Raw genomic sequence first — 17,805 nt, forward strand, 5'->3', positions numbered from 1 at the left:
CAATAAGTGAAGAGCTGGGAGACGAACTGTCTGGCTCCGAGGATGCTGGAAAAACACTTACATGTTCAAAACGCCATTTGTGATTGCAGATTTAAACATTCAAATTCGAGTTAACGGATGTAAACAAGTTCACGAAAGCGAAGAGAGACGTTCAAATAACACTAATACCACAGGAGAGCGTGATGGCGAAAAACAGGGATGAATGACATCATGCACCTGCCAATCAACACACCCGTGCTCGTGTGCCAGGGAACGTGTCAGGGCTAATTACAGAAGCTTGCGCGTGAGTGTGAGCAGCGTGCAGAACGCGCTAGCCCGCAACGCACGCTGAAATCTAAACATTAGTCTTAAAGGACAAAATCGCCCTCTCTAACTGGCATGGTAATCTGACCACAGCAATCACTCGCTACAGAAACCCACGACACACCTGCACATATCAGATATCCGCTCGGGGAGCCACGCGCCGGCTCTTTGCATGTCAGGTTTGATTCTGTAGTATCCGGTTCTTGTCTTCGGTTACAAGTGTTTTGAAACCACAAAAGAAACACTTTGTCATCTCACAGATTTTAAAGGTCTTTAGGCCATGTCCACTGCACTTACAGATATCACTCAGGGTTTCTGCAGGCTTTATGACCTTTTTTAAAGACCTTTTTGAAACCAAATAAACTGAAAGAAACAGTAAATGTTCTCTTAATGTTAATGTCTTTATTATTCCAACCAAATACCTTCTGGACACAATGCAAAAAAAAATAAAAGTGATGCTTCTCCTCAGTGTTTGTGTCTTGTTTTACAGTGCAAATGTCTAAAGATTCTTAAATCAAGATACATTTACTTGAGAAGCAAAATGACTTAAGATCAGAAGTCTTGTTTTCTGTGATTCTGATTAAAATGAAGTGAGTTTATCATTAAAACAAGAACAAATATTTGAATTCCAAAGTGAAACTATTTTTCATACTCCACTGAGATTTTGTTTGAAGCATAAGCTCAGTCGTGTTAATTTTTTCAAAAATTGAGATTTGCATCTCAAGTAAATGTGTCTTAATTTAACAATGCTTACATTGTTGCATTGGAAAGTAAAAACACTGAAAATCCATTAAATTTTTGCAACATTTAATGCAACGACTTTGTGATTTTAAGACTTCCTGCTCTGATTTAAGAGCTTTTTAAATTGGGAGAGGGTGAATTTTTAAAACCTGCAGAAACTTGAAATACTTCTAAAGCACAGAATTCCCATGAATCCATATGAATCTTGCATTTTCAAATGCAACATTGGAATCTGGACCCTCCAAATATAAAGAGTTTGCTAATTTTGTTATGTAACTGTATTACTTATAATCTGAAGAACATAAGAACACACTGATCAGAACAGAATTGACATGTGCCATTAGGACTAAATCATTCATGTGGGTCAACTGGTTTTGCTTCCGGACCCAGATTTTACATTTGGACATCAAGTCGTGATCACAAATGTTTATCATGCAAAAGTAACAGAAATCTCAAAGGTTATTAATATTAAAATTGACTGCATGTGCCTTTAATATGCAAACATGGCTCAATACTGAAATTCACAATTTTGTAAACGCATAAACAAAAGCAGAAATGATTTAAATGCTGGAAATATGGAAACACTGGAAAAATGTCAAATTTGCACCAAAAATGTAGAGCAGCATCAAAATAAGCCTATTTATTTTTCAATCCTAATTATGCACAAATATATGTTTAGCTGCATTGGATTATTTGCATTCTGCAAACCCTACGAACAGACCTGAGATATACTAAGTTAAATGGATACATTGCATCATTAATGAAATCAATTAACGATTATCAACGTGCACGAAATGGGCCGAAAATGATTTTTAGAGAAGCTGAGACTCCAAAGTAGAGGTACGTTAAAGCTCAGAGGAGAAAAACAGTCATTAAGAATTAACCCCACAACCGAGCGTGTTGTCAACAACACTGTTTTTCTGATTGGAACGGCTGTTGACTCATCCTCTGACGGCATTGGGCAGGGTGCTATAGTTACTCAACTAGACATCATGGCTCCTGTTTCATTGTCTCGTGTGTGCACTGCGAGCACAAAACTACTTGTAAAGGTGTTTCGGTATATCACTGAATCCTTTGGGGAAATGACAGCCACTCAGTGGAGTATAAAGGCAAGACCTTATGTAAAATTAATCAGAAAGACTCCCTCACCGAGGTTGACACTGTCTATTAAAACGTTCCTCCTCACTGTTAAATATGCATTAGACGTCCAAAGGCGAATCTCCAAAGATGTTGTTTTCCACTGAAAAATAAGGTTTAAAAGCAACTGAGCTTTCCATGGACTGCATTTCGCTGACAAAGAAAACAATACATGTTCTCACGACGTCTAAATATTAACAAGGCTTCTTATTAATAAACATGATTGCAACGAGGGTAAATGCCGCAACAATTAATGCAAGAGGAAATGCGTAAATGCATGAACCGTTCTCGGTTAAGGTAATTTGAAGATGCTTAAATATTGATGGGCGTCGAGTGAAAAGTTTCTACATTTATACCAAACAAGCTTGGAGTCTCGTCCTAGTTTGAATGCATCGTAAATCAATTCAAAAGTTCTTTCTATAGAAAGCATGCAGATCCTCAATGTATGCTTTTAATAAGAAGGTTGCAAAACATTCTACTTGGATTTTTGTTTTGCTCACATCAAGCCATCGATCATTACCGCTCGAGCAGTCTGGCATTCATAAAACCTCAAGCAAGAAGAACATAGAGAATCTATAGCACCTACTTATTCTGTTTTGAGTTCAAAAACGCGAGCTTCATGTATGCAGGAATCTCTCTATTGTTCTGAGCCTTTTCCCAGAAGTATTGCGAAATGCAATGGGCGAGACTGCACTTGGCTTACTGGCATTGTTTTGTAGAGAGTTCATTATGAAGTAAATAAAAGGTTTCCAGAGCATATTGTTCTTTAATTTACTGCTGTCAGCTGCAATAAAAGATGTTAAAAATATGCACCATCAGACCTAGAAGTCAAATCTCAAATACAAAGTCTTGTTTGTTGATATTGCTTTCATGTTACCGACACTATTTGAACTGGAGAATCAGAACAAATTCACCGGCTCTGTTCCAAAACATAGTGAGTTGCCTACACAGGCAGCATCCTAGAAAGAAAGCATAGTTTTTAGGTTGTCTGTAGTGTTATTGTTTTTGGTCTATGGAAGAAAAAAAACAATGTTAATTACTCAAGATTTTAAAAATAAAACAAATATGTTTAAAAATAAAAATGTAATGCGTGTGTATATTATATATATATATATATATATATATATATATATATATATATATATATATATATATATATATATATATATATATATATATATATATATATATATATATATATATATATACACACGCATTACATTTTTATTTTTAAACAAAAAATTATGGTATAATATATATATATATATATATATATATATATATATTTTTTTTTTTATTAATAAGAAGTCTCTTATGCTCACCAGGGCTCCGTTTGATTAAAAAAAAAAAATAGATAAATGATATTGTGATCTATTGCAGCAATTTAAAATAATAAAATTGATTTAAAAATTCTTTTTTTTTTTTATTAAAAGTTGAAAAGAAAATTGAAATAAAACCCTTTGTAAAATTATAAATGTTTATGATCGATTAAATGCATCCTTGCTAATTAAAAAATTATAATTAATAAATAAAAAAAACTTACAGGCTTTGGAAAGGTAGTAAATATTGGGAATTCATTCAGAACCAAAAAAAAAAAAAAATATATATATATATATATATATATATATATATATATATATATATATATATATATATATATATATATATATATATATATATATAAATTGTCCAACTTAATGAAAAGAAAAATAGTATTTTCTTGCGCACTATTTGAGTGAAGCACATTTTTAACCTGTATTGTATCATTCGTTTAGGAACATCTAACACCAAACTTGAATCTCTTGTGCGCTATGTACCCAAAGTTGCTCCGTATATTATGTAGAATGCCCTAAATCACTTAACACGATCATTTAAAATATTCAGTTTCAATTAGAATGCTGCCTTTATATTTAGGATATGCAGAGAAGAGGGCTCACAATATTTTAGAACAGAGCCTATGATAGAAACTGCATATTTAATGTAAAGCCATCTCTACATAACTACATGGTCATTCCACGTCCAGTACAATCAGATCAGAACAGCAACAGTTAAAGCGTCTTTCAGAAAGAGGCTCTGTGCAGAAACACTAGAGTTAAACAGTGGTAAACAAATACTCAATAGTGATGAGAGGTTCTTTTCAGTCCCCAAATTACAGTCTGGTTAACCAGAGAGTCTGTGTGCCAGCTCATTACTGATGTTTGCTTCCAATGCGACTCGTCTCCATCCAAGTTTACGAAAACATTCGAGGGGCCTTGAAAGCAAAGAGGGTTTTATACAGGCTGCAGCCCAGGAGACAGAAGCCCGAATTAGACAAATGCCTACAGGTTGCTAGTCAACGGCCCTTGGTTTCACCCAGGTCCTGTAGTGGATCGCTGTAAATGCAGTTAAATGCTGAGAGAGGACAGTGGGCCGTCGCACCTGGAAATGCCACTCGACGCTTCCTGACAGCTCTGAATCTTAATGCCGTATTTAATTACACTAAGTGGCTGACGTTCACCTAACTGTTGGGAGTAAATTAAAGTGCTACATTCACTCAGTCTCATTACGTTCCCACAAAGACATATAAATGGCTTTTCCATCAGCAACTTTTTCCTGACTATAAAATATGATTGTGTTTTGCTCCCAGATATTATATGACCCTTTCAATGAAGATTTATTTCACAATGGTCATTATATAAATGAAAGAAATCCTGCTGCAAACTCCCAAAAAAAATGTCAGCCAAGTTAGTATCATCTCATGTCATGGTACAAATGGTCATACTGTGGTGCTTTGTAAGCATTTCAGAGTATAAAGTATCCAATATACTCCAAAAAACTTCAAAGAATACCATAGTTCTAGCATTTTCCATGTCTAAAAAAAAAAAAAAAGATAAAAACAGTCTTTGATACACACTGCTACCATTCAAATGTTTGGGGTCGGGTTCAATTTTTCGAATCTTCACCAAGGCTGCATTTATTTGATCGAAAATACAGAATAATCAATAATATTGTGAAATAATATTATAATTTATTATAATATAAATTACATTTATTCATGTGATGTGCAGCTGAAGTTTGAGCATCATTATTCCAGTCTCCAGTGTCATGTGATCATAAAGAAATCATTCTTAAATGCTGACTTTATACTCAATAATTTATCATTATTATCAATTTTGAAAACAGTTGAATACATTTTTTCTATATTTTTGTGGAAACCATTCATTGTTTTGTTTTTTCGGATTCCTTTAGAAATATGAATTTCAAAAAACAGCATTTGTTTGAATTTGAATCTTTTATTACATTTTAAATGTTGTTACAGTCATTTTCGCTTTTTCATGCATCCTAAATAAATGTATTAATTTCAAACTTTTGAAGAGTGATGTAAACGGTTTTGCTGTTTTCAACAGTACTTACTCACAATATTAACTTGCTAACCATTAAGTAAACAAGAAAAACATGTCAGAAATAACAACAGTTAGAGCAAAAGTCTGTGCATGTATGTGAGTTTGAACAAAAGCAATTACACAGTGTGTCATAATAAATGGACTAACATTACAAACAGCTCACGGCTGTACGGTTCTCTACTCAAGGCCACTAATTACAGATAGTAAGGCAAAAACACAAAATACGTCACACTTAATTAACAATACGTCTTTCAAAAACAGCGTATAGACATGCAATGGGTTTCAGAGGCATTAGAAGTCTCACTTATGCATTAACATCATTAGTTCAACACTGTAAAAATTTCCCTCAATGCAGCCCATTTCAATATTTAAGCAATGCATTTCAAAATCTAGCTCATACTGTAGCCTTCTTGAAACTGCAGTATAAAAAGAAAAAACAGACAGGACTTGCAAGCCACAAAAATGCTGGTGTGGGTTTTTTCGGAGTAAAGTAGTACTAACACCGTGCCACAAATAATTGCGGCAAAATAAAATAGGTGCTAAAATTCATAAAGCAAAATGGACTGAAACTGAATGAGGACTTCAGGTGTTTTTAAACACTCTTGCCAACATGGTAATATGGACTGAAACTGAATGACGCCACAAAAATGGGATTTCAAATCACTTTAATAGAAAAAAATGATGCAGTCTTCAGTGATGAACCCTGGAGTTCACGGAGGACTGGCTTTGATCAGGTTACAACCACAGGCCATGATACACTTGAAGTCAGTTAAAGGGAAGCAGTCGGAGAGCATCGCCTCGTGCCGTGATAAAACCCACAGTGAATATGAGCTCAGACTGAAGACAGACAAATCTGTCCCGAATGAATCCCACCAGTAGCATATGATTTGTTTTTGGCTTGTTTGTTTAATTTGCCATTCATGTTTATTTGTTCGACTGAAGCTGACAGTGAATCAGTATCTGATGGCGATGGATCGCATTGCACAAAGTAAACGCGCTATAAATAAAGCTAAATATTCAGTGGGAAATAATGAAGGGTGGGACATTATCCACTGGAATTCGATTGTTTAATATTATTTTTCCCCACCCACACTTAATAATAAACGCAGTAATGACGTTTTAGTCTACTTTTCAGATTCTAGACGGGTGAAGCTCAGCTCTGGTGTTCGGTGTCAGATCCTTTCTCGTTTTCTGGCTACAAAATCATCCATCATTACAGACACTGCTTACCTTAGTGCAGTGCAATGAATGTGTTTTAACTGGCCGGGGCTTTGAGAGAGGAAGATGAAGGCTGGTCGAACCCACAGAGAGGCGAATAGCAGGACACTGGCCATATTAAACTGTCTGTATTATCTTTAGCACCTAATCCTTGTCTCATGGAAATTAAAGCAAGCACTCTTTCTAACACACGATTGGAAGCATATTAACAAATGCATTTCTTCGTATAATGCTTCAGACTGCATGCAGAAGTCATTTATGCCATCTTTTGCTGTCAAGCAGCAGATTAGCAACATGTCAGAGCACTAAAAACACCTCTGCGGTCAGCACTGTTTTTGTAACAAGATGCTTTCACAAAAACAATCCCAGCGGAGGTGTAATTTAGCATGCACCGCTGCAGACATCACCTTTACCTGACCACACTATAATCATGGTCATGTTGTCATTTCAAAAAGATCTGCTCATAAAATGACAGAGGATGACAAAACAACAGTTAAATGTGTTCATAACAGACTGTCAAGGAAAGTATAGGCAAAGTTATTTAAATTACAATATTAGCTTGGCCGATAATTTCAGCCGATTAAGTGATTGTGAAATTTCCAAGTGAAAATTGTTTTTACACCAAAATGTTTTTAGTATTGTGATAGACGGTCAAGAAATTTACTGGCAAGGCTTATTATCTTATGAAAAAGAAAAATTGCTCGGCCAAGTGGTTATGCAAAATGCTAAATACTTTGGAAACCGATGATGGAGTTTTTTCTCCTTTTATATGTTCATTTAAATTTGCAATTAATTTGCAACATGTGCAACCCCATATTGCTCTGCATTAAAGTAATGAAAAAGTACTATAATGCAGAAAATTGCCAAGAAATGACTGAATTAATGAAAATGTGCTGTCAAGAGATGCAAGGCTAATTAATTTACAATATTAGGAGTTAATACAAATATTAATTAACCAAGGGGGCATATAGTCACTTGGCTAATTAAGTGATATTTGGCTATTTTAACACCTACAAAATAGAAATCAAATCAAATTATTTGCAAACTGATAATGCACTTTTTACCTCTTAAATTTGCAATTAATTTGCGAAATATGCAACCCCATATTGCTCTGCATTAAAGTAATGAGAAGGCAATTGTCTGCAATATAGTGCTAAGAAAATGAATGAATGAAAATGTGCTGTCAAGAAATGTAAGGCTAATTAATTTACAATATTATCTTATGAGTTAATACAAATATTAACTTACCAAGGGGACATATAGCCACCTCTCTAAGTGTTATTTGGCTATTTTAACACTTACAAAATAGAAATCAAATCAAATTCTTTGCAAACTGATAATGCACTTTTTACCCCTTAAATTTGCAATTAAAATTTAAACCCATATTGGTCTGCCACTATTAAAAATGACTCCGTTAAGATGAAAAAGCAGAAAATGCATGGAGAGAAATGCATTATCTTTTTTAGAAAGCTAAATGGCAACATTATTTAATTTAAGAGGCAAGGGAACATTTCTCATTTTCATTCAGTTGAACTTGGTAGTACGAAAACAACAAATGTACAAAAAAAAAAAAATACAAAAAGAAAATAATAATATTAAAATACACAAATAATTTTTTTTTTCTAAAACTAAACAAAATTGAAATGAAAACACAAATTATAAAAATAAAAACTAATTAAAAACATGATTAAAATCTATAATGGTAACAATGATCCTAAAATAACAGTAATGAGAATAGTTTTCTGCATTACAGTAATAAGATAATTCAGGATGAAAATGTGCTTAATTGTACTAATAACACTATTGGCAAGGCTAATTAATCTATAGCAGTATCTTATGAGCCAATAAAAATATTAGTCAGCCAAGTGGGCTTAACATCTTATCTAATAAAATGATATTTTACCATTTTAAACCTTCCAATGCACGAATATGCACTTTTGTGTGTTTTATTTAAATTTTGCAATTCTGTGTGCTTGATTAAAATGCTTTATATTACTTTTCAGCACAATAATACCACCCAGCCTGCTCTTTAGACATCAGGATCTGCCACTGAAAACCCCATATTGGTCTGCCACTATTAAAAACAACTCTATTAAGATGAAAAAGCAGAAAAATGCCTCGAGAGAGACGTATTTAGCTGATTAAGAAAGTTAAACGGTAGCCTCGTTTTAATTTTAAGAGGCACACACTACGCTTCTAATGCTCCTCTCATTGAACCACAAAACTTCCTACCATTTATAAGTACAAGTGATCTCAATTAGAGACCTCCGTGAAGGCACGGGGCGGCAGACAGTCACGGCAAGAGGCGGCAGAGGAAACCGTCTTTACATTTTCCTCCCTCACTTTTCCAGACGGCCGGCGTGCCCAGAGCAGACGGAGTCAAAAACAGAGAGTCTGTTTTATAGTACGCATTCACAGATGCCCGACTGACTTTATTCAAACCCCCCTATTTTTCCCCTTCCTCGTGCAATTCTTACACTTCAATTTCAGCTGCAAATCACTAAAGCACGTCGTTGACAACAAGCGTGCAGTTTGACACAGACGAATGCAACAGATTGTTAGACGCTGGAATATAATATCTCCATATCATCCTGCCAAAGGAGGAAGAAAGTCTTTGCAATTGGAGGCCATTTAGTCTCCATCAAAAATGCCTTTGACTGCAAGCTATAATTAAATGTCTTTCGAAAATACAAGACTGCAAACCGGAGCCATTTGGGGAGTTGCAGGGTCGTGTGATCATCTTTTTAGACCAAAAGAACGTCTAAAACGACAGGAGTGTGTGCAGTTAAAGACGTGAGATTCAACAGGCATGGAGCATTTCGTATTTAAGACTCAAAACAACAACAACAACAACAAAATAAGAGAAGTGCACCATCATTTAAGGCATCTGTACAGGCCAAATAAGCTGTTAAAACCAAGAGATATTCCTTACAGTGATATTTTTCATCTTGGCAGGGATCATCATTACAGGATATAAGTTTGTGTACATAACATAAGTTCATAAAAACCCCTGTTGAGCAGCTATTGTCTCTGGTTTTGACTTCTCAGGCTAAACAAAAAGAGGAGGCTTTATTTCATTTTTCTACAAAAGCTGGCGTGTATTTCCGTATCATCACACCACACGAGGTAAACAGACAGGAAAACACTGTTGTTGTGATTTGCATGAGTCTGAAGGTCTCCTCAGGTGGGATTCAAAGCAGAACGACAGGATGAATTTCACTGTGGCTTTCCTAAAGAATATCTCTCACTAGGTCAAACCGCAAACGCTCAGTTGGAGGGAAGTCAATGGTTCGGCATGTAAATGTACTTTATGACTCCTTTGTGCTTTCGGTGAAGCAGTTTTGTAGACCTGGACGCTCGCTTTATAGATTGAGCTTAATATTATTCATTCCAAGATCAACTACACTTAAGGATTTTGACGGAAAAACAGGGCTTCTGATGAAAATACGGTCGTGTGCCGAAGTACATCAACAGAACCGCAATCACTGACGTGCTTTCCATTGAGCAAACCCTCTTTATTTCTGAAAGATGAAATAATAAGTGATACTTTAGTAAATTATAAAGTGCTCTTCAGCTGATGATGGCAAATCCAGACCTGCATCACCGGCGCTTTAGAAAATGATTAATGCTTCATGAAGGTTTATAGCGATGACTTGAGTAGGGCCCTGTGTTTTAATGGTTTAAATAAATGTTAGTATTCAAAAAGCATGGCTTATTAAATGAGATCATAATTTATCAACCAAAATATTTATTAAAATTGTAACATAAAAATATTTTTAGGGCCCTATTAAGTGTTTTTTGTGTGTGTGTGTGTGTAACTTTATTTTTCCCAAATTCTTTTTTTACTTCCACATTTTTTTCTGTGCAGTTTCTGGACTAGATTTGTTTAAATAATTCATTTTATATTTTTGCAATAAATAAATAAATGCTGCACTACAGCAGGTTTACTGGTAAAATTACAACATATAGGAAAATTATGTGATATTTTTAAAAGTTGTAATGATTATTATTACTTTGGGAAGTACATTCTACTGTAATGTTATTTATGTCACAATTTCTTCACGTTAAACCCAACTCTTATTTTGACATGTTGTCATGAACTTTCTGTGGGGATCGTATGATGATATTCACTCAACATTCCGTGACATTCCACGTTTTATACAGTTAATTCCAAATCATATGACTATACTTGAGACACAAGTGTTTAAATGCGTTAACATATGAAAAGTCAATTGTTCTAGACCAATTCTTCTCTAAATTATCTTGGAGCAATATGTAAATGGCATATGAATATGTTAATCAGTTGTTACCATCGGTTGGAACACCTCAGAGTTTTTTGAATAAGTTTAGACAGGAAAACTCCTGGACTTACATCATGCTCTGGAGCTCAGGGATGAAGCTGGTGGTCTTTCCGGATGTGCGTCCGGCCGCGGTGCTGCTGCTGCTGGCTGCCATTGGACTCGCAGCACTGTTGCTCATCTGTAACACACACACACACAACACACTCAAAGCCTGAGCAATTAGAAAGCCACTTCACACGCAAAACGCTTCCTGATGCGTCCAGCGACAGGACGGGAAACACACCACATGTTCAGAGCCGGACACGTTCAACCGGAATCAATGACAAACGCCGCTCAGAGAGAGAGAGATTTAGCCTTTAAACATGCGAGACTGAATTATTTTTAATGCCCAAAGCAATGCTGATTAAACTACTGTAAACAATGACTGAAAATGTTTCTTTTAGTTCAAAGGGAACAGCAGACGAGTTTAAAGTCTGTGTTTGTCTAGTATTTACCAAATGTTTGATCAGTGCATATATTAACATTAAGCACTGAATCTAAACTAAACATACAAAAAAGCATTTAAATTCATTTCCATGTAAGGGTCAAATATATAAAATTACCCACTAAAAGCGTTTCAGTAATAGTCGACCAATATGTATTTTAAAATTCTGATGACATTTTAGATAAAAACTGATTAGTGACCTAAAAATATTTATTTTATGCCAGAAATTCATACTTTTTTCTTTTAATCTTAAAACTTTATCCTACCATTTTTAAGTTCAAATTTAACTTTGAGTCCTAGATCTCCAAATGTGGACTCAAACTTATATATTTAAAATAAAAATAATAATTAAAGAAAAAAAAAGAAAAAAAAAAAAAAAAAATATATATATATATATATATATATATATATATATATATATATAAATATATATATATATATCCACATAATACACAAAATATATACAAAATTATATAAATATATATATAAATATTTAAATGTTAAAATACCAAATATATATATATATATATAAAATAAATAAATAACAATAATATTAATATTTGAAACCTGAAATCTGCTCTATCCATTGATAAAGCTGTTTGTAGAAACTTGGAGGCTGGGTTTATTAATCGGATAAATTAAATATATTGGCATTATGAGACTCAGCATACATCGTTCATATACTAGCCTATTATTTGCTCATTATCTGACTTTTTCTGAACTATCAGAGCACGTCGTCGAGCAGTTAACATTCATCACACAGCTATCTGCACAGTTCGCTGTTAGACTTACTTTAATACAAAGAAAACAAATTAACAGGATGCTGACACAAACCCAGAAATGGAGCTTGTCAAATTCAAATGTGTGCAGAGATTTCCATTTGGAATCACGGAAAGGTACATCGTCACGGACCACCAGCTTTATTTGAACAAACCCTTGGTCTGTTTGAACCTTAATCCGGCGTGAGAGACTCAGAACCCACAGCCTTCCTCCAGCATCAGACTATCAAATCTCACAGGTGGACGCTCCTTTTCTTAATGTCAAACCAAAGCGACATCAGTTTGAAAAATCTAAGAGATTTTAGGCTTGTCGTACAGCTTTAGAAGACTCAAAATACAGCACAATACACACACATATATATATATATATAAAGATGTATATAAAATGTGTATATATTTTGTGAATTTTTTTGTATAAATTATGTACAATGGGCACTCATTTTAAAAATTAATAATATTAAATACACTGAATTTTTTTTATAAATTACATATACAAGTTTACACATTTCATTATTCATTAAATAACATGAACATTTAATACTTTCGGTGAAACTTACATAGTATTTGATTATACAGTTTAACCATTATACACACAATATCTAACAATATAGATAGATTACATTATTTCAAATAATACAAAATATTAAATATTAAGACTTTTCAGTATAAATTGATTATACAAGTTAAACTCACAAAATATCAAATATTTAAACTTTTTACCTAAAAAATAAAAAGAAATTTACACTCATAATTGCGAAAAATCAACAACAATACAGATAAAAATAAAATAAAAAAATACATTTACAATAATAATATTAATAATTAGTATTAATATTTTACTTTTAGTATAATTTAATAAACAATCAATTTATACTCCGTTCAAAATAACAATAAATGTTAAATATTTAAACTTTCTGTGAATTTTGTATAAATTGTAGTAGCCTATATAAATTATAACCAGTTCACAAAAAAAAAAAATAAATACAGCTCTCGAATCTCAATAATGCTCATGTTTGAAACTGGAGAATGAGATTTCAAAGCTTAGTCTTGTCATAAGGCTTCAAAAGACTCAAAATACAGATCATACAGAATAACTTTCATCATTTTTGGAGTTTGACATCATACGTCCCAAATGGCTTCAAAGAGCACCCAGGACATTTTTCAAAATGTATTTTCCCGTGTCCCACAAGAATGACAACATCATTTGGGTTTGGAACGACATGAAGGTTAATAAACGAAAGCCGAATTGTCATTTTTCAGCGAAGCTCTCCTTTAATCAGAGCCAATATAAATCTTAATTCTGTCTCGGAGCGACATGAGGCTAAATGTTCCAAAGTGTCACCAAAGCAAAAGCAGGGCCTTTTTCTTCAATAAACACATCCCAGCGTAAAATTTCCTTCTGTTTTCGCCCCCTCTGTTGGATGAAAGATAAAGCTTTTGCTTTGACTGGTGAAGGCAGATGGTCGCCATACTGGGCAAAACGAATTCAGATGTGGCAAATGAATCAAGATTACTTCAACATGCAAAAGGCTTTGAAAGAACAGAAAAGGGAGCCTTTCTATTTATTGCATTTTCCTCTGTGTAATTAAATAGTCAGGACTTTATGTAGCTTCCACGTCTTTTTTGTCGTTTCTACAGACGCCTAGTTAATTTACTCATTTAGTCGCGGGCATGAGATTTATTTTCGTCGATTCTGCCAAGAGCAGTAGTCCTACAGCGTGTAAATACGGATGAATCTAAGTGACATAAAAATTATTTGAGGAAGGAGTCTTTTACTACAGCCCACAAATATCAGCATTCAAAGACCTCCAACATATTTATTTCTTCTTCATCCAAGACAACTCCAAACTCCAACCTTCCGCCGCATGCCGTTTCAATATATATTCGACTATATTTTTCATTAATTACAATTACTCCAACTCAGCAGTCTCATAAATTTACAGACCATCATCATAAACTGGGGGAAAATCAGAAACATATTTGGCGCTCGCAGTCACCGAAGAAGGAAATGTAACTTAATAGTGCGTCTTTCTCGAGGCCCTAAAGAAGTGGCAAATGCGATTCAGAGCCATTGGATGTTTTATTTCCCTCCTCCATCCTCGCCACACACAGCAGCGGCTGCCTGCGTCTGTAAAATCAAGCGAAATCCATTTCTCTCACACCGAAACGTGTCGATTAAAGGCTCTTGGACGTGTGCTTGGACAGGAAGGAGGAGAAATGGCTCACACGTTCAAATCTCCATCATCTGTGTGTGAGTGAGTGTGTCTCTGTCTCTCTGTGTGTGTGTGTGTGTGTGTGGGTGTGTGTGTGTGAAGTTTCCACAGAGTCAGACTTCATGTCGAATGCTGAAATCACTCTTCCTAGTCTTTCAAACAGCCAAGGTTTTACAAACAATACACATGAGGGAAAGTCTGTAATTTTTTTCCTTTTTTTCCTCCCAGAATAAAACACAGAATTGACTGTGGAGGAAGAAAAGAGTATTAACCCTCAACTAATACAGGCACATGGGACTTTACAATAAGAAATCTGCTATTTTTTCCATCTTATTATGATTTTGAACAAACATTTAGCATGTTTAATGAGCATTCCGCTAGGTCATTTGGCTTAGCATGCCGTTGTAATGTTACAAGACGTTACATGAAAGCTATTTACTGTAACAACTTTACATTGTAAAGAATCCAAACAGCTAAAAGTATTTCAAATGAAAAGATTCAACGTTATTAAAGGCATAATGATGTTTGTGGTACTGTTTATAACACACTTTATAAAATAAAAACAACAGTGACTCGAACCGAACAGACAGAGCTTTTCAAGTCTCGCTTTCGGTTGACCTTTAAACTGAATAAAAAAATGGCCAGAACTGAACTGTAACCTCACACGTTTAAGTAGGTTAACTGAACATTTTTACCTTACGTTATGAATTATTCAATCCATCCACATGTGCGCTTTCAAACTGCGAGGCACTTGTCTCTGATGTAAACACAACGGTCAGCGCGTGTCTATATGACGTCACGCGGCTCTGCCAGGGATTGTGGGTAGTGGAGTTTTTTACGGTTATATAACGCAATAGGACTGCGGTGGCAAGCGAGCGCTGCTGTAGTTCTGCGTTTGCACTCGTCGCATAATAAAAGACGAATTTAAACGTTAAAGAGCGCCACCAAAAGAGCTTTTGAGATTCACTCAGTTAAAAAACATTAGAAAAAACTTTTTTTTTTAAATTATAATTATATCATTAATACAATCTAAAATAGTAACATAATTGAGTATTAGCTACATTTAAAAAAAAGAAAAGAAAATATAAGTATGATTAAAATTATTATTTTGTACTTTATTATTAGTATTAATATTAATATTATTATCGTTTTTATCATGTTACTGCCTGACTTTCTATAAAGGGTCATAATTTAGAAGGGTGAATGAAGGGAGGGACTTAAATTAGTTCAATATACTTGAATGGATATTGTTGTTGTCTGATCTTGTATAATATTCAACTTTAGCTCGGACTCCTTATCTGTCTTTAGAAATAGGAAATGAGTCACTTCTCTCGCTTGTTTGCTCTCTGTCTAGTTTGGATGAGTGGTGTTTTATGTCTCTTTATGAGCCTTTATATCTCTCAGTATTAGCGAACAGTGAAAGAAACTCTCTGTAGCATATTGTTGAATATTTTGCTTAATAAATGCTCCAAAGTTCGTTGTGTGTATCCTCATTGAACTTGGAACGTATTTACTTGATCTTAACATTTTAAGCCTATTCAGTCACAAATGTGTATATTGTCTCTGTGTGTATTTAAATGCATTGCTTTGGTAAGAGAAGGGAATATCAAAATAACTGAACTGCTCATTTATTTTGATGCCATGAAATGGTGCTTGGAGCAATGACGTGCTCAAGACTCATCAGCATAATAATCCTCCTGCTTCTGCATTTATATATAACCACAAAAACCTGAGCTCACCCAAGTCCCTGCCTCCTAAGACAAACCACACAACGAGACAAACACTGCGGCTTTCATCTTTCTAACCCACAACCTTCGGAATTCACCTTTTAAACCCTTCACAAAGTCTCTGCATGGAGAAAGAAGCTCTTAAGGACTTTTGCTAACTTTTTTTTGTTTCACTTCTTATATGGTGGTACGTTTAAGAAGCGCGTTGAAGAGAACTCTTGCTCCGCGCGTAATGCGAAGCGACTCGGTTTTATTCCCGATTTTGACGCTTGTTAACGCAAAGGAGAAGCAAGATCTCCTTGTTAATTATGTCGGTGGTTCCTCTGAGCGTAACTAGGAGCTCCCTTGCGTTTATTTCCACGAGATTCGCCTGTAGAGCTCGCGCGTAAAGCCGGAGGGGAACCGAGCATCTTTATCGCTTTCTGGAAAGCGCCTAGCAGACTTTCTATACTAGAGACCATCTGCTTGTTTTTAATCGAACACACAAACTTTGGTGCTGGTTTGAAGTGCCCTTACCTTGCTGACATTGTTGTGATGCGCATCCCGGTAGATCCGAGCACCAGCCGCAGGTTCAGTCCGCCGTCCAGCAGCCTTCAGCCGGTGGCGGGGAAGATGAGCGATGCGCCGCAGGAGCAGAACGCGGCGCTGCCGAGACTCCGACAGCACGACAACCGGACGATGGTGGAGATCATCGCGGACCACCCCGCCGAGCTCGTGCGGACGGACAGCCCAACTTTCTGTGCTCGGTGCTGCCGTCCCACTGGAGGTGCAACAAAAACTCTCCGGTGGCGTTCAAGGTCAGAAAGACGGTTAATAAGATGTGATTAAGAAAGTTTTTTATATTATATATATAACATTTAACAGACCAGTATTTGAATATGGTTATACTTTATATGAGAGAGTTCTGGCTATGTGCACGCACTATCACTATATAGTGATCTATTCATTTATTGACATATTACAACTTAATAGATCAGTAGGCTACACCTTTTTCTTTCATATACGAATGCATTTTTATTATAAATTTAAACTAGGGAATAATTGGTCCCATTCAGATTTTAATCTCTTTAAGATCCAGTCAGCATTAAAAATACATTACATTACATAAAAATACACTTTAATATTAGTAGGAATGAAAACACAATCATCACTTGCATCAGTTTGCAAGTATACAAGGTATTTAAATCTCATATCGTATTAAACTTTTAGCACTGCTTTTAACACTTTTAACCAAAAAAAATTAAATCTGGAGGGTTTTTACTATTGTAATGACTTTATATGGTTTATAATGTTTTACCAGTGTTTCTTTTCCACATAAACTGGTGTGCTTTAATAGATTTAATATTTTTTTTTTAGCATGTTCAGATCAGATGGTTAATGTATGGGAGTTACAGATGTTTAAAATGAGAATCCTGAGAGAGAGAGAGAAGTGAAATCTGAGAGATTTGAAGCTATTCATAGATACAAACACATGCATGTTTAATCACACGGCTTCAGTTACACACAACTATTAATACTT

The 17,805-nt window shown here is 34.9% G+C and overlaps 1 protein-coding gene across 3 annotated transcripts in view; it reads right to left on the reverse strand.

Annotated features, from left to right (window-relative positions):
• The window catches only part of supt3h (SPT3 homolog, SAGA and STAGA complex component), a 109,578-nt gene extending 92,567 nt beyond the window's left edge, over positions 1-17,011 (reverse strand). Inside the window, exons 1-2 of one of the 3 annotated variants that reach the window (XM_026230031.1) lie at positions 16,804-17,011; positions 11,155-11,263 (exon numbers count right to left, since the gene is read on the reverse strand). In XM_026230031.1, the coding sequence (XP_026085816.1) occupies positions 11,155-11,263; positions 16,804-16,828 (134 nt within the window). In that variant the 5' untranslated portion in view covers positions 16,829-17,011. Of the gene's footprint in view, positions 1-11,154; positions 11,264-15,254; positions 15,360-16,803 lie in introns of those variants that run through there. The other 2 variants (XM_026230033.1, XM_026230032.1) reach the window with 2 other exon arrangements.
• Between the last annotated feature and the right edge of the window lie 794 nt (positions 17,012-17,805).

Source organism: Carassius auratus, chromosome 42 (assembly GCF_003368295.1).
Source record: "Carassius auratus strain Wakin chromosome 42, ASM336829v1, whole genome shotgun sequence".
NCBI classification, from domain to species: Eukaryota; Metazoa; Chordata; class Actinopteri; order Cypriniformes; family Cyprinidae; genus Carassius; species Carassius auratus.